The 22,653-nt window shown below is 37.8% G+C and overlaps 1 protein-coding gene across 24 annotated transcripts in view; it reads right to left on the reverse strand.

Moving 5' to 3' along the window:
* Positions 1 to 22,653, reverse strand: part of CEP128 (centrosomal protein 128) — a 554,311-nt gene that overhangs the window by 338,618 nt on the left and 193,040 nt on the right. For all 24 annotated transcript variants that reach the window (XR_010323199.1, XR_010323198.1, XM_023546439.2 and 21 more), the window contains one exon: positions 16,704 to 16,868. Coding sequence is in view for 22 of the 24 variants with exons in the window: in XM_023546439.2 (XP_023402207.1) it covers positions 16,704 to 16,868 (165 nt within the window). In the remaining 2 variants the exon portion in view is untranslated. The remainder of the gene's footprint in view (positions 1 to 16,703; positions 16,869 to 22,653) is intronic.

The raw sequence follows: 22,653 nt of genomic DNA on the forward strand, positions 1-22,653 counted from the left end.
TCAAAATGACAGGACCAAAAAACAAAACGCTGTTTACCGGATTGACTGATTGGCCTGTAATTCAAAGGGTAAGAAATTCTACTCTAATTATATATCTACTTTTCACAACTCAGAACATTCACTTTCCCAGGGACTCTAAACATTTATAAGGAGACACGATCTTATTGAAAACATAGCAAATGTCAGTAAAACTCGAGCATGTCCAAAGATCTCCCTGGCAAAAGCTTGTGCAATTCCTGCAATGTCTGAAGAGTTCCAGAAAAGCCACTTTATTTCCAAGACAATCATTACATGAAATGAAAACAGTTTTTCACACCCCTTAACAGAAACATTACATTATATAAAGTACACACATGACTAAAGAGGTCATTAATTTACAACTTTAATGTTTTTACTTTACTGAAAACTAACCTGAAAAGGCAAGTACAACAATATCTCAGGCCCAATGCCACCTTCAGTACATTAGCAGGGGATGGGAAAAGAGTACAAGAAATAAAAAGAGAGAGAGGTAAATAATATTAAAGGCTGAAATTAAAACTAAAGCAATTTAATTCAAAGGGTATTGAAAGCATGACATGTTGAGACTACAGAAGACTTCCACACATCACCTAAAAAGTTCTGAGAAAGAAATTTCCTGTAACTCAAGATAGCTAACACCGAAGCTTTAAACCCAGGACACTAACATTACAAGGCAAATTATGAAACAATTCTGAACAAAAATTGGATCTGTCTGGAAACCATCTATCTGACTCTCTAGAAGTCTTCTATTACATATGCCAACAAAGCAGACTCTGCCAGGAAGGCTAGATACAATATGAAATGCCAACCAGGGCAGAATCTGCAGCGCGAGGTGTCTTCGGACTAAGAGAGAAGTGGCATACAATGGAGCTTATGGGAGATTTGAAAAGAGTTTAATCTGGAAAGTGACCACAAAGCAGTTCAAAACGTCCTAGAAAATGGCAAAAAAAGAAAAATCATACTACATCAACTGCTGCTCATATCAAAACTACTTTTTTGAACTTATGGCTTGAAAATAGATCTTATATCATGGTAGAATTCTTAAATTCAAAGTATGGCTATATAAACATGTATTTAAAAAAACAGCAATCCTAAACAGCTCGGTAAATTTGGAAAAAAAAAAAAAATCCATGGATTTAATCTATCCCTAACCCTCTGTGAAGGAACCCTGGTAGCGCAGTGGTTAAAGAGCTTGGCTGCTAACTGAAAAGTCAGCAGTTCGAACCCACCAGCAGCTCCACAGGAGAAACATGTGGCAATCTGCTTGCATAAAGATTTACAGCCTTAGAAACCCTAAGAGGGAGTTCCACTCTGTCCTATACGGTCGCTGTAAGTCAGAATCAACTAGATGGCAATGGGTTTGGTTTGTTTTTAACCTTCTGTGAAGGAGCCCTGGTGGCTCAGTGGTTAATCACTCAGCTGCTAACCAGAAGGTCAGCAGTTCGAACTCACCAGGTGCTCCTCAGGAAATAGATGTGGCAGTCAGCTTCCATAAAGATTATAGCCTTGGAAACCCTATGGGGCAGCTCTCCTCTGTCCTATAGATTGCTATGAGTTGGAATTGACTCTACTGCAATGGGTAACACTGTGAATCCAACACAATTAAGGAATAAAGAGGACAAGAAAAGGTCGTTAACTGACTTTCCTCATCTAGTATAAAAGTCCAATAACACAAATCTTCTTCAACCACATCAATATCATAACAATGACAGATAAGCTGAGCACTTAGAGAGGGAGACCAGGTACCCCTCTTCGTGTTCATATCGTACTTTATACAAGCTTCTGCCATAGCACTCACTACTATGTGTGTCACTTATGTCTGTCTCCTCATCACACTGTGAGTTCTTCTAAAGTAAGGATGTTACTGTTCTTCCTTTAAATATCCTAACCCCTACTACAGTGCCTCGCACAGAAGTAAATCAATAATTCGTTCTGGAACATAAATATCCTTTTATGTTTCATTCATCCCACAAGCATTTTTTGAGCAAATTCCTTATGAGCTCAACTACACAGCAATGAAAACAACAGAATTTCTGATCAAATAACTTCTTGTCTCAGTAAGTTTGTTTTTGCCACAAATTAATTAGCAAGCTTATCAGGGCAGTCATCTTGTTAGAATCAAGCTACTGTAATCTTCAAGGCAAGATGAAGGCACAAAAGTGAGTGTGGTAGTGGAACTAGTAGAAGTAATCAGATTCAAGGTAAATTTTTAAGAGACAACAAGGTTTGCAATGAGTTGAATATGGGGTGGGTTGCGTGTGAGAGAATGAGATGTTTATATATATTTAATGAACAAAAAAGCATTGTAATTCCTACTACACAATTGGTTTCCCAAAATAAAAATGCTACTATTCTGTGAAGTTAAGTATACGCTCTTCCTTCTCCTCTAGAAGTAAGTGCTTTGCGCTATTTCCTTCAAAGGTGGGGAAGAAGTTATGATTAATAGTGTGTTGAGATGAAGAACCGGGAGCATTAGTAAAACAGTGGAGCTAATAGAAAAAAATAGTGGTATAATAAGAACACTGACTATATTATTTCATACATGTTAAATACAAAGCTTGGGTGTGAAAGATTTGACTTTCCATAAGTTAGTCTTAGGCAGGCTTACAAAAGTTATCCACAAAACAGAAACAAAAAACTGGAAATTCAAAATTAAACTTTTATCCCTATTTAAGGAAATTATTCTGGCTTCAGCCTTTTTAGTATCTTTTTCTGGAAGAATATTGAGCAATACAAAGATCATTAGCAACATAATAAAAAGGTGTTAGACTAGGTATTGGATGAATTCCTAGAAATTAATATTCAAAGTTGGAAACAAAAATACCTTCCAAAGGATATTTTATGCATTCATTAAATTTTAGGACCAATCTGTAATTATTATGTATTTCTCTTAAGTCAAATGCCAGGAAACAGAAATAACATTATTTAAAATCAGCCACTTTTGAGGCATTTCTAGTTCTGAAACAAAACATGGGCAAAGAAACTAACTAGAGTTTCACACTATGTATTTGGAAAGAATGTTGTTTAATTTTCAAAAGACAAAAATTTATCATTCATCTCAAGAGAAATAATTTTACAGTATCTTTAAAAATCATCAGAGTTTCTTTCCCTCTTCTTTTTTTTAAAGGATGCCTAAGCATGCACTCATTCTAACGAAAAAATATAAAACAAAAAGTTTAAAAATTAATCTCTACATACTAATGTGTAATAGTCTTGTATACGATAAGCCCTTCCCAGCTGTTCCATTTTTTTCCTAAAACTTACAGAGTATTGCTCATTCAATATTAAACAGTACTACAGATTCAGTCAATATGCACCATATCAACTATAAATGTTGATGGAAGAAGAACTCATTAAAACAAATTTGGACATCTTATATTCCCTTTGACACTCTACTAAAGCCAGCTAAGACCACTTAACTTCCATCAAATCATTGAAACAGAATGTGATATAGAACTTTTCATACGGTCTACCACCCTTGGCTTTAAACCCTATCATTATTTAGCCTACTACCTATACTAGAGATTACTCACAATTGGAGAAGAAAATAAATAAACTAATAGCACAGGACTGCAAAGGAACGTGCCCGACAGGTCTGCTTTCCTCTCCAAACCCTTGTAGTTCTCATTCAGTGAGTTAAGGATTAAAACGGCAGGTTTCTCAATCAAATCCAAGTCAGGGGCCATTGACACTGGCCATCTTTGGCTTCACCCCTGGAACTCATTTAAAAACAACCTCTTAGACTGAAAATGTTGGTAAAGAAGTCATTGCCAATGGGACAGAGTTTGAAATGGCTTCTCCACACCAATGTTCCAATTTGGAACACAGAGATCAAATGTATTTCTAAGCTATTATTTCTTGTCCTTCCCTCAACCACAGTCACTTGTATGCCCACCCCATTCCCCAGGAGTATAGTTATATCCACCTTTGCATTCTAAACTTGTATCTTCATGTCTGACATAGTGTTTCATACATGATAAGCACTCTGATGTTTCAGTCAATTCTCTAAAAGTCAAGAATTACTCTGGACTGAAAAACCACAAATGACTCAATTAAAATAATTTTGAACATGACCAAAAAAAGTATAAAATTACCTTCAATTTGAACTTTTTATCATAATTTTATTGTTGTTTTTTTTTTTTTAAGATGACAGGAATCCGACAGGAGATTACTCATAATATTCTAGTTAGTGTTCAGAGTGTCTGGTTTAAAATTGCTTCCAAATTAACATGTGGTAGCCACAGCTTTAATCTACTCACACAACTTAAAATAGATAAACCACCAAAGAAGAGCACAGTCTGACTAAAAGTAGACTAAACTATAGTTGTAAACATTAAAGTACATGCTGGAAGTCAACAGGTCACTTGTGTCTATTTCTTTCCCATTCTTCTGGAGAAATCCAAAATCAGAGAATTTTGCTGGCTACTATCAAATAGCTTTCAGCTAAAAACATGAAACCATTATTTTGCAAAGTAGGGAACACTTTATAGAACAGACATCTGACAATCATATATATTTTTCCACATCATCAAAAAACAGCAATCTTAAGCAGATGGTCAAATTCAAACCAAAACAGGAAATTAAAACATACTGATTCATTTTTTCCTCTCACAGATATCTTTTATGGAAATATCAGGTTTTAATTATCTTTTTCTAACAAAATCATTGGTGATTCCTATTCCAAAATGTGTGTTAGAATAAAAAATAAAAGAGTATGTGGTACTAACTCTGAATTTCAATTCAGTGTTAACAACCCAAGGAAAAACAAAAACGTGAGTCATTTTACTGGCAGAATGACAGCAAAGGGGAAAAATACAAGGAAATTATGCTGCTATCCTGTTTTCCTACCAGTCATCTGTCAGCTTGTTGTACTGTGATGACATGCTTGTTGCTGTGACGCTGGAAGCTATGACACTAATATTTCGAATAACAGCAGGGTCAACAATGGTGAAGAAAGCCGAGGAAAATTAAAACAAGTCCACGAGAACCAAGGTACGACCTTGAGTATATCCCACCTGAATTTAGAACCATCTAATTTTTTAAGAATAGATATGACACATGCAACACTAATGACTGAAGACCAGATAAATTGTGGAAGGACATCATATATGAAGAACGCAAAAGGTCATTAAAAAGACAGGAAGGAAAGAAAATGGATGACAGAAGAGACTCTGAAAGTTGCTCTTGAATGTAGAGGAGCTAAAGGGAATGGAAGCAAGGATGAAGTAAAAGAACTGAACATGAGATTTCAAAGAGCAGCTTGAAATGACAAAGTAAAGCATTATAATGAAACGTGCAAAGACCTGGAGTTAGAAAACCAAAGAGGAAGAACACTCTTAGCATTTCTCAAGCTGAAAGAACTGAAGAAAAAATTCAAGCCTCAAGTTGCAATGCTGAAGGATTCTATGGGCAAAGTATTGAATGATGCAGGAAGCATCAAAAGAAGATGGAAGGAATACACAGTCACTGTACCAAAACAAATTGGTCAAGGTTAAACCATTTCAGGAGGTAGCATGTGATGAAGAACTGATGGTACTGAAAGAAGTCCTAGTTGCACTGCAGGCATTGGCTAAAACCAAGGCTCCAGGAATTAAAGAAATACCAACTGTGCTGTTTCAACAAATGGATGTAACACTGGAAGTGCCACTTGTCTGTTCCAAGAAATCTGGAAGACAATTGCCTGGCCAACCAACTGGAAGAGATCCCTATTTGTGCTCATTCAAAAGAAAGGTGACCCAACAGAAAGTGGAAATTTTCAAACAGTATCATCAACATCACACACAAATAAAATTTTGCTGAAGATAATTCAAAAGTGGTTGCAACAGTACATTGACAGGGAACTGCCAAAAATTCAAGCCAGATTAAAAAGAGGACCTGGAACGAGAGATATCATTGCTGATGTCAGACGGATCATGACTGAAAGCAGAGAATACCAGAAAGATGTTTACCTGTGTTTTACTATGAAAAGGCATTTGGCCATGTGGATTGTACTAAATTACAGACAACATTGTGAAGGATGAGAATTCCAAAATGCTTAATAGTGCTCACAACAAACTTGTACACAGACCATGAGGCAGCTGTTCCAACAGAACAAGAGGATACTGCATGCTATAAAATCAAGAAAGCTGTGTATCAGGGCTGTATCTTTTCAACATACTTATTCAACCTGTATGCTGAGCAAATAATCTGAGAAACTGGACTATATGAAGGACAACAGGGCATCAGGATTGGAAGAAGACTCATTAACAACCTGCAATATGCAGATGGCACAACCTTGCTTGCTGAAAGTGAAGAGGACTTGAACCACTTACAGATCAAGATGAAAGACTATACACAGTCTTTGGTATGGATTACAACTCAACATAAAGAAAATAAAAGTCCTCACAACTGGACCAATAAGCAATACCTTGATAAACCAAGAAAATACTGACGTTGTCAAGGATTTCATTTTACATGGATCCACAATCAACATCCACGGAAGCAGCAGTCAAGAAATCAAACAACATATCACATTGGGCAAATCTGCTCCAAAAGACCTCTTTAAAGTGTTAAAAAGCAAAGATGTCACTTTGAGGACTAAGGTATACCTGACCCAAGCCATGATATTTTCAATCACCTTATATGCATGTGAAAGCTGGACAATGAATAAGGAAGACCAAAGAAGAACTGACGCCTTTGAATTATGGTGTTGGCGAAGAATATAGAATATACTATGGAGTGCCAGAAGAACAAACAAATCTGTCTTGGAATAAGTACAGCCAGAATGCTCCTTAGAAGCAAGGATGGTGAGACTTCGTCTCACATACTGCGCACAGTTATCAGGAAGGACCAGTGTCTGGAGGACATCATGCTTGGTAAAGCACAGGTGCACTGAAAAAGAGGAAGACCCTCAATGAAGAGATGGATTGGTACAGTGGCTGAAACAACAGACTCACACATAGCAATGATCGGGAGAATGGCACAGAACAGGGCAGTGTTTTGTTCTGTTGTACGTGGGGTCTCTATGAGTTGGAACCAACTCAAAGACACTTAACAACAACAACCTGTTTCTACCACTTTGATCTACGCAATGTTAGGCACGTCACTATATTCTCTCAACATCAGTTTTCACCACATCTAAAGATGATTATCGTAAACATACTTTGAAAATATGAATTATAATTACAATTTTTGAAAGGTCCGCATTTTTGTTGAAGAAAACTACTCCTAAAATGTTTCACCCAACATAGCTACAGCTTTACAATATGTTGCTAGGCATCACTTCACAGATGTTTCAAATGAAAACTTTTATGGGAAGAAAGAAAATACATATCTATGAATCCTGATCTATTCAACTTATTGATGTTTTAAGTTCCCATGAATATAAACTAGAGACAACTTGCAGTTTTCAGATGTCTCCTAGTTGTTCGTCACAGTTATTCTCACCTCTTCAAGGAGCTTATAGTAGAAAATAAGGTCCCCTAAAAGGAACTCAGTGTACCTACTCAAACAAATCAAAACCCAAACCCACTGCCATCAAGTTGATTCTGCCTCATAGCGACCCTGTAGGACAGAGGAGAACTGCTCCATAGGATTTCTAAGGCTGTTAATCTTTACGGAAGCAGAATGCCACATCTTTCTCCTGCAGAGCGGCTGGTGGGTTCAAACTGCTGACCTTTCGGTTAGCAGCCAAGTGCTCGTAAGACTGCACCACCAGGGCTCCTGTTATTGAAACAAGCACATATTATATGAGAAAAGTAAATGACTCATACAAGCTATAGTCTTGGCTGTAAATGATTCTTATCAAATCTGATACAATGGTAATATAGGATCGGTAAACTCAACTCCTATTTTGATTTCTACCAACATACAGCTGGGATCCCTTGGACAAGTCAGCTAACACTTTGGGCCAGAATTATCTATAATATGAGGCATTGGGAGTTGATGATGTTTCAGGTCCTTTTTCACTTTAGAACACTGATGACAAGTGTTTTGAGAAATACATTTGCCGTAATAGTCCAATGCTGCATTGTAAACTCTGTGACTATGCTTGTTAAAATCCAAAGCTACCACATAGATTTTTGTAAGGGAGAAAAACGGAAAAACCACTGAAGACTCTTCAAACCTTGATAAGGCTAGTTAGCTAAAGGGCACGTGTATCTACAGGACAGCAGGTCCTGTAGCAGAGGACGTTCCTCATATGGATGTACTTATGGGTAACTGAGAGGGAAAAGTGAAAGACGGGGAGGAGCTACCTCTGACTTTGGGTGCCAATAAGCAAGAAGCACATTTTAGTAAATCTGCTTAGAATTGGAATAGTAACAAGAGCATACGACAGCTCCAAATGTTGAAAGTACTGGATCATACAGGAAAAAAATTAATTGATCAATAATTTTAAAATGGAAAAGTAACAAATAATGTAATTAACAGCAAAAGAGAGCAACATTCACCAGGCTGGGTGGCAAATAAATGATTTTGAAACATATTCAATGATCTGTGTAAATTCAGAATATAAAGTTGTGCACAGTACATGATACCAATTGGGATCTGAGTCTATGTGCATAGAAAAAACTTCTGGATAAATTTTACCAAAATTTGAATGAAGAAAAAATTAGGTGATAAGATTACAGGCGAGTTTTTATATCTTCCTAATGGCACCTAGGAAACCCTAGTGGTGCAATGGTTAAGAGCTATGGCTGCTAACCACAAGGTCGGTAGTTCGAATCTACCAGGCATTCCTTGGAAACGCTATGGGGCAAGCTCTGCTTTGTCCTATAGGGTCGCTATGAGTCAGAATCAACTCGATAGCAACAGGCTTTTTTAATGGTATCTAGGAGTCACTGGGTGATACAAATGGTTAATGTGCTCAGCTACTAACCAAAAGTCTGGTAGTTCAAATCTACCCAGAGGTGCTTCAGAAGAAAGGCCTGGCATCTACTTCTAAAAGTTCAGTCACTGAAAACCCTAGAGAGCACAGCTCTACTCTGACACACATGGGATTGCCATGAGTCAGAAGCAACTGGGTGGCTGCTGGTTTAACTACTGTCCTACATCTTCCACAGTGAATATCTACTGTTTTATAATTTTTAAATGCTCCCTTTTAAAGAGACATGTACTACCTATACTTATAATTTCTCCTTTTCTTGCATATTTAAATAAACACAATCAGTAAAATTAAATCATTCTTCCACTAACATTTAAAAGAAATGTCTTTGTTATGTTTTGCTTTAGGTTAAACGTAAGGATCAAGACAATATATATGGTATAAACAGAATAACCTAGAAAATAACATTTTCTAAATTTTCAAAAAACCAAACCCACTGCCATCCAGTCAATTCTGACTCCTAGTGGCTCTACAGGACAGAGTAGAACTGCCCCAGAGAGTTTCCAAGGAGTGGCTGGTGGATTCGAACTGCCAGCCTTTAGATTAGCAGCCAAATGATTAACCACTGAGCCACCAGGACTCCTTAATTTTAGGAACCAACTATTTTTAAATATTATGCAAATATGTCCAAAATTAAAATCATTTTTTTCTTTATATTACAAAACTATTTGGAAATTTCTACAAAGAAGGCTAGTATCATTAATAAACTTAAACCTATTTTAATAAAAAATATTTTAAAAATTGGATCCAGAGACGTTTAAAAATTTCGCTATGTAAACTTGGATGTTGCCTTGCTGAACAAAAATGATCTAATTATTCACAAGCTCTCACTGATTCACAGATTCTAGTAAACCAATAAAAAGATATTTCTGATAGAATAAACAGTATTATGAGTTTCCAGGTAAACGCCAGTTGAATTAAAGGTTAATAAGATCCATCTGGAACGAAAGAAGAATCAAATATTTTCCTTTAAAATTTTAAGCAAAAGGAATAAAAACTTTTAATGATACTTCCATTGATAAAAAATTCTTCCTGTAATCTTTCATGAGAGTTTTCCCTGGTAATATGTTCGTAATTAAGTCTTCAATACATATGTAAAAATTCTGGGGATTGCACAATACTTGTTGTTTTTGTCATCTAAAATTGAAAAATGACATTTGACAAAGCAACATAAGGTGTTGGGAAAAATGTATTTTATTATCACATATCACTACCGAATACATGAGAAAAATATGCTAGAATTAGTTTTTCTGTACATATATACACCTCACAACAATCTTCTGCCACTGATTGTCTGCGGTGTTAAACTTTATGAATTTTGACGCAGTTTTAACATTTCTTCATTTATCAAGTCATAAGGCTGTTCAAGACAAGAAACAAAGGCTTAAAGAATGAAATCAAAATAATAGAGCAGGGTGTTTAAAAAAAAAAAAAACCGGGGTGTGTTTATTAGTGGTGTTTAAGTAGTATCCCATATTTATGTTGTGGGTGGGGGTAATGCAAGAATACCTACCGTGTCAAGTCAACACAAAAGCGTTCCATTTTGATTACAGCAGTGCTGCATTGTAAACCTCCTTTGTACATGGCATTGCTTAAAAAATAATATTTGGACTACAGGTCATTGAAATTTCCTTCAATAAAAGCATACTTTTTGTCTTATTGGCTAGTTTTCATTTCCTCCCTTCTGTCCAACGTTTATATATATATATATGTATATATATCTTCATATAGAGAGAGGTAGATATAGAGATATATCCATATTTGTATGTGTATATCCACATCTGTGTATGTGCACACACACACATACTCCTCTTTCTCTTTTTCCACAATTTACCTGTAAATTATCTACTATGTGTTAGGCTCTGTGTCTGGTCTTGTGGATGGAAAAAGGAACAAGATATGGTTCCTGTCCTTAAATTAAAAAAAAATTACAATTATAAATTTGCCCACCTGTTTTGATTGCTTAGCACACACACAAATACGTGCTTATTTTTTTTTTAGAATCACCTGCTGATAGAACCGTTAGCTGTTTTCACAAGAGTACCTCTAATCTTCTGATGAAAATCAAAGACTACAGCCTTCAGTACAGATTACACCTCAACATAAAAAAAAAAAAAAATCCTCATAACTGGACTGATATGCAATATCATGATAAACAGAAAATACTGAAGTTGTCAAGCCATTTTACTTGGCTCCACAATCAACACCAATGGAAGCAGCGGTCAAGAAATCAAATGATGTATTGCATTAGGTAAATCTGTGGCAAAAGACCTCTTTAAAGTGTTAAAAAGCAAAGATGCCACTTTGAGGACTAGGGTGTGCCTGATTCAAGCCATGGTATTTTCAATCATCTCATATGCATGGGAAAGCTGGACAATGATTAAGGAAGACTGAAGAAGAAATGATACCTTTGAATTATGGTGTTGGCAAAGAATGTTGAATACACTATGGACTGCCAGAAGAACAAACAAATCTGTCTTGGAAGAAGTACAGCCAGAATGTTCCTTAGAAGCAAGGATGGCAAGACTTCATCTCACGCACTTTGGACATGTTGTCAGGGAGAGGCCAATCTCTAGAGAAGGACATCATGCTTAATAGAGGGTCAGCAAAAAAGAGGAAGACCCTCAATAAAATGGAGTGACATAGTAGCTTCAATAATGGGCTCAAACATAGCAATGATTGTGAGGATAGCAGAGGACCAAGCAATTGTTTCACACTGTTATACATAAGGTCACTATGAGTCAGAGCCAACTCGACAGTGCCTAACAACAACACCGCCTTTGAAGACCATCTGTCTCAAATGATTCAACAAAGTCTGGCTCTGAACTTCCAGTCAGCATATTTCTGGGGTAATCCCTGACTCCGAGTTTCCTGGCCCTTAACTACTTAACACATTTTTAGGCACACCATAGGCAGTAAATCAATACTTACTGATTGGTTGATGGCTTGACTGAACCATTATCAGCATATACTTGGAAACACAATAAAATTATGGCAGCTACCATTAACTGATAGTTTATTAGATACCTGATACAGTGCCAAGAACTTTACATACATTTTCACAGTTAAGCCTATAACAAATTATTATAGCTGTTTGATATATTAGATGATAAAACCGGGGCTTTAGGTCTTAAACAACTTCCCCAGTCACACAGCTAGGAAAGTATTCAAAGTCCTGCTCTAAACAACTAATGCTATACTACCTCCCAAATATAAAGGCTCTTACTGATGAAGGTCAAGAACTACAGCCTTCAGTATGAATTACATCTGAACGTGAAAAAAAAATTCCTCATAACTGGACCATTAAGCAAAATCATGATATATAGGAAAAAAGTTGAAGTTGTCAATGATTTCATCCTACTTGGATCAACAGTCAATGTCCATGGAAGCAGCAGTAAGGAAATCAAATGACATACAGGGAAAATTTGATACAAAAGACCTCTTTAAAGTTGTAAAAAGCAAAGATGTCACACTGATCACTAAGATGTGAATCAACCAAGCCCATGGTATTTTCAATCGCTTCATATGCATGTGAAAAATGGACAATGAAAAAGGAAGACTGAGGAAGAATTGACTCATTAAAAGTGAAGTGTTGGTAAAGAATACTGAATACATACTGTGGACTGCCAGAAACATGAACAAATCAGTCTGAGAGGAAACACAGCCAGAGTGCTGTTTAGAAGCAAGGATGGTGACACTTCAGCTCACTTACTTTAGACGCCTCAAAAGGAAAGACCAATCGCTAGAAAAGGACATCATGTTTGGTAGAGGGTCAGCAAAGATGAGGAAACCCTCCATTAGATGGACTGACACAATAGCCACAGCAATGTACTCAAACTTAACATTGATCATGAAAATGGCACAGTAAAAAAAAAAGGCACAGTACCAGGCGACATTTCATTCTGTTATACATAAGGTCACTGTGAGCTGGAGCTGACACAATAGTAGCTGACATCTATAGATCGCTCGACCCAATAACTTTTTGATTAATAGCTAAATGTACTAACAAATTGGGCAACAGAAAGAACTAAGTAAAACCACAGTACGTAACAATTATGCATACACTACATAAATATTAAAGAAAAGCAAGCATGTAAGTTGTATATATTGATGTGTGTACATACCTTTGTGTATTTTTAAGATTATTCACCATTTTAGACTTCAGGTACCACCTTTTCTCTGCATCAGTACACAGTGTCAAGACTGACTAAATAATTTTAATAACTGAAAGGGGTTCTCATAACCACTATGTGCTCAACAATTGCAGACTTGTGTCTTATCAGTACACTAAACCTCGGGATTCAGCACTAGGTCTGACACATAGTAGGTGCTCAATGCACAGCAATGAATAAAATCACTGACTTTTGAAACTCTATTCCAAGGTGAAGGTCTCGCTTATATAAATGTACAATAATGCACAGGTATCTGCAACATCACACATGAATCCGTGAAGAAATATTGATTTTAAGCCAAGCACAAATGATTTTGACAAATCAAAATTTTTATTTACATTATTCCTTAAATATAAATAAAAAATATATGAATGTTAATATAATCTTCTGGTTAAAAAAAAAAAAAAACCCAAAGAGCCATGAAAATTAAATGAGTAGACATATGCAAATCAGTTGGCATAATAGGTCCTCAATAAACTGTAATTCTTTTCTTTTCCACTTTTCATCTAGATTATTTTAAGACACAAAACAGATACAGCTCAGGATGGCGGCTTAGTCATACACACCATGCCATCCTCATACAGCAAAGAACCAAGAAACCAAGTGAAACAGATACAGATGGCAATCTGGAAAACCAGAACAGCAAATGGAAGGATGAAGAATTAGATGCAACACTGAAAGGAAGAAGAAATTAAATGAAAACAGGGAACAAGAAGACTTACAAACTACAGGCACCCTGCCAGCCCGCCTGGCGCAGCATGGCCATCTTGAGACAAAGCAAGCAGCGTTCCTGGGTGTGGAGCACAAGAAGGCAACTTCATGGAATCCCCAGTAGGAGACAGAGATACTGTGTAGACAAACTCGGAGCAAAGCAAGGTGAGCACAACAAGAACGAGATCTAAGGAGGGAAAGTGCAGGAAAGCAGGCGAGAGTCCGAGGGATCCAGATAACCACAGAACAGGCAGGGAGCTGTAAAACAGGGACAGAACTACTCACCAGAAGCAGTCCCTGATTATTTGGGTGGGTGCTGCTGGCAGGGTGGAGGATCCTTGGAGCGACGGATAGAGATCCCCAACCTGTCCCAACTCTAGACGGACCCCGTCCTCGCATTTCGTTGGAGTTAAGCCCTGATCACTGGCTGCAGTCTGTGGGGAGTGACCCGCTGCCCACGCCAGAAACATGCTTGCCCCTTCCAAACCCCTGCCTCCCAGCAACCAGCAGTGTGATCTCCCTCCCTCCACAGCCCAGTGATCTGTGGTGCACACTCCCATGCTGTCAGACCTGTGACCAGAGGCTCATGCCCACTCCGCCCATCCTTGCACCATCCCACTCGCCTGGCAATTGGCAGTGTACATGCCTGCCAACAGACCAGTGAACAGAGGCATGAGATCCCCCCTCCCCACACCTGCCACCTTGCCTGCCTGGCAACTGATGGTGCAAGTTACCATCCCACCCACCCGGTAACCAGTGACCCATGCACCCTGGTCCTGACTACCCAGCAACAGGCAGTGCAAACACACAGCGCCCAACCCAGCGTGAGTGAGAACACTCCCTGCACCCACACCCCACTGACCAGCAGGACAGACACATCACCTCATCAGTAACATTAGTCACATCCTGACAGGCGCCATCTGTGTCTCTGACAAATGATGAGTTGGAGATCCTAGCGCCCTCATCCAATATCTACCTGGTTGCAACATCACACATCCCACATCCAAACAGTTCCTGCAGGCCATCTGCACTTGGACTAAAACCTCTTGATACCACACCATCTGCTCGATGCCATTTTGTGAACAAACAGCAAGCCTACCCCATCCATTGGGTAGCACCCCTTCAAAGCAGATACAGAGATGACCTGCCCTGACCACCAGAGAATGCACTAACTGCCAGCACCAAAGCGGAAGGATCCCACAAAGGCCATGGAGGGACACAGATCACACAATACTTGTCACCCAATACCAGGGAAAAAAACTGATCTTCCACCTCCTTCCAATCTTCTAAGGGCAGACATACGAGCCTAATCACAGAGGACTCACACATGGGTGTGACCCACCATTCCCACTAGTGAAAGAAAATCACACCCACCCAACAGACACAACCAAAGTCACACACAGACCAGAACCACAAACAACAGCAAATAATAATACAGAGGAAGAAAGATTCTAAAGAGAACAAAGCTCCAGATACATCAAAACAAATTTTAAAAAATCACAAAAGAAACATACATACAATAAATAAATAAACACCTTAATGCCTCGAAGGCAGCAAAAATGACAAATTCTATGAAGAAACAGGATAAGATGGCTCAAACAAGTCAGCAAAATAAAAGGGCAGAAAATCTTCCTGAAAAAGAAATGGTAATAGAAATACCTGATAAGGAATCCAAAAGACATATACAGGATCCTCAAACAAATCAAGGAAAACACACATAAAACTCATTACTGAACTGAAAGGATTTCATTTTACTTGAATCCACAATCAACACCCATGGAAGCAGCAGTCAAGAAATCAAAAGACTCATTGCATTGAGCAAATCTGCTGCAAAAGACCTCTTTGAAGTGTTGAAAACCAAAGATGTCACCTTGAAGACTAAGGTGCGCCTGATCCAGGCCATGGTATTTTCAATTGCATCCTGTGAAAGCTGGACAATGAATAAGGAAGACCGAAGAAGAATTGACGCCTTTGAATTATGGTGTTGGTGGAGAAAATCGAATATACCATGGGCCGCCAAAAGAATGAACAAATCTGTCTTGGAAGAAGTACAGCCAGGATGCTCCTTAGAAGCAAGGATGGCGAGACTGTGTCTTACATGCTCTGGACATACTGTCAGGAGAGATCAGTCCCTAGAGAAGGACATCATGCTCGGTAAGGTACAGAGTCAGCAGAAAAGAGGAAGACCCTCAACGAGATGGATTGACACAGTGGCTGCAACAATGAGCTCAAGCATAGCAACGATCCTAAGGATGGGGCAGGACCGGGCAGTGTTTTTTTCTGTTGTGCATGGGGTCGCTATGAGTCAGAACTGACTCGACGGCACCTAATAGCAGCATGGTCACCTGATCTTCGAGAAGGTCCCAAAGCCCATCAAATAGGGAAAAGACAGTGTTTTTAACAAATTGTGCTGGCAAAACGGGATGCCCATCTGCAAAAAAATTAAACAGGACCCATACCTCACACTATATACAAAAACTAACTCAAAATGAATCAAAGGCTTAAATATAATGAGGTCACTCCTGAGGTTCACCCTTCAGTCAAAGACTGAAACAGGCCCACGGAACAAAACAAGACTAAAGGGGCACACCAGCCCTGGGAAAGGGACTGGAAGGTAGGGGGGAACAGGAAAGCTGGTAACAGGGAACCTAGGGTTAAGAGGGGAGAGTACTGACATGTCACAGGGTTGTTAACCAACGTCATACAAGAATGTGTGTAATGTTTGATGAGAAACTAGTTTGTTCCTAGAAACCTTCATCTAAAGTACAATAAAAAGAAAAAAAAAAGTGCAGCATTCTAATAAACTGTAATTTTTCCCATTGTCACAAGTTTCCTACAAAGGACTACAGTTATCATTTATTAACACATCAAGTATGTTCTAGGAGAAATAGAAGAAATTCAATTAAGTCTTTTAAATTAGAATCCATTCATATATTTACCTTTTCTTCTAGTTGTTCCTTCAAACACTGATACTTTAGCTTCAGTTTTTTGTTCTCCTCCTCATTCTGGGCTAATTCTTGTGTCAGCCTGTCACACTGTGATTTCAACTTCTCCAGCTGCCAGAGATGGACTTTAGCTGTATTCTTATCTTCTAAGCTTTCTGCCTGAAAAAAGAGAGAAAGAGAACAAAAAAAGTCCACTGGCCACAGCCAAATTATATACCAAACAAATTACACATTGTATCAATGGGAAAAATACTTAAAGATTTTGCTTTTTCTAAACATTTATAGGAAACCCTGGTGGGGTAGTAGTTAAGTGCTATGGCTGCTAACCAAAAGGTCAACAGTTCAAATCTACCAGGCGCTCCTTGGAAGCCCTATGGGGCAGTTCTACTCTGTCCTATAGGGTTGCTATGAGTCAGAATCGACTAGACGGCAACGGGTTTGGTTTTTGGTTTAAACATTCGTATACAAACATTAAAATACACCCAAAGGAAATGTTTTTTGCATTTATTCAATCATTCAACAGCATTTATTGAGCATTTACTGATAGGTACTGTACTAGGTGCTGAAGATGCAACAACGAATTTCTACAACATGTGAAAAAGTGAAAAGTGCTTAATAAAGGTGAAAGCTGGGTATTTTGCCAACCCACAAAGGGACACCAATTTGGCTTGAGAATGGAAGGAGTTATTAGGGAAGCATCCCAAGAAGGAAATACTATGAGATGATAGTGCTGACTGATCAATTTTCTCATCTATAAAATGAGCTTAACATTTTACCTATCTCCTGGTCATTGTGAAAGAACTGTGTACTTTCTGGTTAACATAATTAATTATACCATCTTTGTGGGGCTAAAAGGATTATAACCTGTAGCAGTCAAAACATTACAAATAACCTAATATGAAAAAGAGCTTAAGTGTGATTATTTCAACACCAACTGCATAATAAAGTACCTGTTCTTTTTTATCTTTATTTGCAATATAGCCAGAATCAGCTTAAAAAAAAAAATTAGGAATAATCTATTTGGTATATGGGATTCAAGAAAGATTTCCTAGGTATGTGAAGTTACAGAATTTCAAAATATCATTAACAACATAAACTTTCAGTATGCCAGGTCAGGCACTATTTTAAGACCTTTTTGAACACTGTTTTTTCCTAATTTCATCCTCACAACAACCTGACAAGGTAGGTACTATTACCGTTTCCCGCTTTGAAACTGAAGCACAGAGAAGTTAGTAATTTACCCAAGGGTATATAGTGGGTAGGTGGGGAATTGCTCCCATTTGAAAGTTTGTACATAAAGTATTCCATGACATTGGTTTCATTCCCTGTAATGCGTCAGCACTCCCATTTCCGTCCTAGGTTCCCAGTTTCCTTTCATTCTGATATTCTACCCCTTCCTGCCTTCTCAACTTTGCTTTTGGTCCAAAGTTGCCCTTTTGATCTCATGTGATTGATTGTTCTAAGGAGTATGTTCCTCTCATACATGGAGCAATTCCACTCCGTCCTATTAGGTTGCTATCAGTCCGAATTTGACTCGACTGTGATGGGTTTTATGTAGTAGCTGAATGCAGAGACAGGATTTGAGCCCAAGAAATCTGGCTCACAGGTCCATGCTTTCAACAACTCCACTCCACTGATCCTCAAAAGGTACATATACCATATGGTTTTAAAAACCATATGGGTGTAACCTGCAATGTTAATTGCAATTACGTATATAATCTGTCTAAAATACATGTTTTAATGCCTAAAATATATCTGTACATATATTTCTTTGTTATAAATTTATTTATACCAATGTTATAAATTTATTATGTACATTTAATCAGTTAAGTAGGAATACAATCACCGGAAGCAATCTCCTGAGAGAAAGAAGTTTTGTGAGTTTTAGACAAAAATCTATATTTTATTCACTGCACAAAAGTCATCTAAGACTTGATGCCACTTCGAATTAACAAAGGAATTGATTTTTTAATGAGCAATCCTGTATTTACAACCCAAACATAAATTCACAAGATAAAGTCTCTCATTAGGAACATTGCCCAATTACAATTTTAAGTTTCAGTAGAATGTGTTTTCTTTATGTCTTGTAAAAAGCCTAGGTCTCCTCCTAAGGTCAATAGCGTGCTCAGGCTGGCTCAGGAGACTGGCATGAGCCAATTGTGCTCATCTCCTCCCAACTCCTCCCCAGTGCAATGATGTCTCATTGACAGCTTGAAATCAGTCATGATGTGATTATTTACACCCTGAAAATGGCAGATGCTACCAAGCAGGGTTTTTCCCCTAAAGAGCTGGTTGTTAAATGTTTACCAGCATTTGTATGCCTGCTTGAGTTTAAGAACTTACAAATTGTTGTAGTTTTTATTATTATGTTTTCATATCACTTGAGAATTCAAAAGCTATGTCATTTTCACAACAACCCTGACAGAGAAAAACATTACTACTGCCATTTTATTGATAAGGTCCAAAAAAGGTTAAGTAACTTGTCTAAGATCACATGGTCAGTAGGTGGCAAAAGGACAGAACTCCATTCCGGGGTCTTTTCATGCCAAACAAATGATGCTACAAAATGATTTTGTTGAAAATATGAAGAGATGATCAATAACCAAATATTCTGCAAATATTAATAGCTAGAGTATTTCATAAAAATACTTTACAGTTAATTTTAAAAATAAGTATTAAATGGGTACTTCTAGATAGGGTAAAAATATAGCTGATCTTTCCAGAGGAAAAAAAATATGGCAACATACCAGAGCTTATTAGACTCAGAAAAAGTAATAAACTAAGACAAGGCTAAAAAAACCACAGAAATACTTATAGAGCTATACAGCTACTTGTTCAAAGCCCTATTGTGCATAATTCAGCATTCTAATCTCCCGTCTTGGAAGAAATAAAGCCAGAGTGCTCCTTGGAAGTGAGGATGGCTAGACTTCATCTCATGTACTTGGGACATGTTATCAGGAGGGACCAGTCCCTGCAGAAGGACAACATACTTGGTAAAGCAGAGTGTCAGTGAAAAAGAGGAAGACCCTTGATGAGATGGATTGACACAGAGGCTGCAACAATGGGCTCAAGCATAGCAATGATTGTGAACATGGTGTAGAATGAGGCAGTGTTTCGTTCTGCTGTACGTAGAATCGCTATGAGTTGGAACCAACTAGACAGCACCTAACAACAATAACAATCTCCTGTGATGACCACTGTTGTCAAATCCTTTTAATAAATATAAATAAAAAGTATAGAATAGCATGAGGTTGGGGTTGTTCCTTATGAGTAACTCATTCGGTTTAAGCTCACTTGCAAGGAAACTGCTGGACTCTCACAATCTCTGGTTCTCTTTTTAGCTCCCCTGCTGCTTCTGTGTCGTATTAAAGAGTATCTGCAACATCCCTCATGGACACCGGTTTTCCGAATTAGGGGAAAAAATCTAAACCTTTCAGAATATTTATAGAATATTTATAATTCTTTACACGCAGGTAATTTCATGAAGCTCTTTTATCTCATTATACTGAATAGTAATTCCTTTAAAAAACGGATGGGGACAATCAATTTTCCCATATTACATGGAGAGATCCAAACCAGAGAGATCACAGAAAAAGTGAAAAAACAAATCCTCTGATTTCTGGCTTTTTAAACATTTCAACCCAACATTCATTGGATATCTTCTGTAAATACAGGAAATTATTCTATACACCATAAGAGGACTAAAAGACGGCTAAGACCTGACACCTGCCATTCTGGAGACATGAACACACACCAAACCATAATACAAAAATAAATAAAAATTTAAAAAACGTAGTTGCTGTCAAGTCAGTTCCAACTTATGGTAACTCCATGTGTGTCAGAGTAGAACTGCACTCCATAGTTTTCGATGGTTAATATTTTGGAAGTAGATCCCCAGGCCTTTCTTCCAAGGTGATTCTGGATGGACTCCAACCTCCAAACTTACAGTTAGCAGCCAAGCACATTAACCATTTACACTGCCCAGGGACTCCTAACCATAATACAAGGCAGCCTAAATGTGCTATACTAGAAATACTAACCAAGGTCAATGAAAATACAGAGGATGGAAGGATTTATAACAACCTCAGTTAAGATGTATTCCAACCTCAGGATTCGTAAAAGATGTAAAAAATTAATTGAGCTTTGATGGGCTAGGCAGAATGTTTCTTCCTGCAGACTGGAGGAAAGGGTCATATACAGATGGAAAACACGTAGTGAAAAATTCGGGGAGTGGTTGTACACGTGTATGAGGAATGTTGGGAAGCATAAAAGGCAGTAAATAAGGCCATCTCGAGAAGGGCTGGGTTAGAGTGGAGACCTCATTCCAGAGGCGGTAAACAATCAATCCAGATTTCTGAGCAGGAAGTGGCACATTCAGATGCGTTTGAGAAAGGGAAATATGGTCCTATCTGAAGGTTAAAGGAGAGAAGTCGGGGGTGGAAAGAGGCACCAGGAGGAAGTGGGGTGGGGCGGGGAGGCTCTCCTCCTGCCTCTTGTATGGTTCTATATTCTTATTTGCTGGAACCGCTGGTGTCCTGGCGTTTTATCCTCTGCCCTCTCTTTCTTCCTGGATGATCTCATCTAAATCCTGTGATTTCAACTATCACCTATAGGTAACTAGCTTCCAAATATTTCACTCTAATTTCAGTTTCTCCCTCAACTCCTGACCCATTATGTACCAAACGGTTCTACTTAGATTTTTCATCCTTAAGCTTACTGTTGTTCGCACATACTCAACATGAAAAGGTTGGATTTGGCATTGTTCTCTCCAAATCTGTTCTCCTGCCTATATTCTTTATCTTGGCACATAGTCTCATTATCCACGTACTTACCCAAGTCATTACCTAGTAATCCTTGATTCTACACTCTGTCCAGCACAGCAAAGTAATTAAGAACACAGGCACTTGACTACCTGGATTCAAATCCTACCTCTACTACTCCCCAGCTATTAAGACCTTGGCCAAGTTACTTAATCTCCTGAGTCTCGGTTTCACCATCAGGAAAAAAAAATAATATTATACAATCTGCGCTAATGATGTGAATGCTAAATGAGTAACACATGTAAAGTCCTGATCAGTGACCAACACAAAGGGCTAAAAACATGTTTCCTAGTATTATTATTATTGCCACACCAATCAGTCAAAAAGTAATATATATTTTATTTTATATAAGATCAACTTCTCCATAACCCTGATTTTATTTTTGATTACATCCTCATCAACTCTCAAGGACTATTATGTCATATTTCATCAATATTAAGATGCATATTTTTCCTATTTTACCATTCCTGACTTGGGATGTTACCTTACAATTGATAGCATGTCATGGTTTCATAGGAATATTTTTTCTCTTAGTAATACACTGATGTGTGAATTAGGTTCAAGGAAATATAGTAAAGGTCTCTTACTTATTCTTCTGGCCTCCATTCTGCCCTGCCCTACCCACCCCAACTGGTGATCCCAAAACTACTATGAACTGAAGATTATATGGGACTGGGGAAGGATTCATGATATAGTTGAAAGCACTCTACAAATGTCAGCTATTTCAACATAATTTGACTTCAACTTCTATCACAAACATTTTTAAGGTAGTTGCTGATTTTCAAGGAATTAAAAAAATTTTAAAACAATTATGATTAACCTTTGAAGATCAATCCATTCATCTGTCTATTCAACAGATATTTACAGTGTTCCAGAAACTGTTGTAGGTACTGGGGATGCACCTGTAAATAAAACCGATTCAAATCCCAGTCCTCGTGGAACTTTCATTTTAATGTAGGGAGATAAAAAATAAATAATATGGAATCTATACCATGTGATGAAAAGGGCTATGGAGAAAAAATAAAGCAGAAAAAGGGACAGATGTATCACGCTCCTGAGATTCATGTTATGAAATGATTCTCCTGCATGGTAATAATGCCAATACCATTTGTGGTAAATACCAT

The sequence above is a fragment of the Loxodonta africana genome, chromosome 10 (genome assembly GCF_030014295.1).
Source record: "Loxodonta africana isolate mLoxAfr1 chromosome 10, mLoxAfr1.hap2, whole genome shotgun sequence".
Classification (NCBI taxonomy): domain Eukaryota; kingdom Metazoa; phylum Chordata; class Mammalia; order Proboscidea; family Elephantidae; genus Loxodonta; species Loxodonta africana.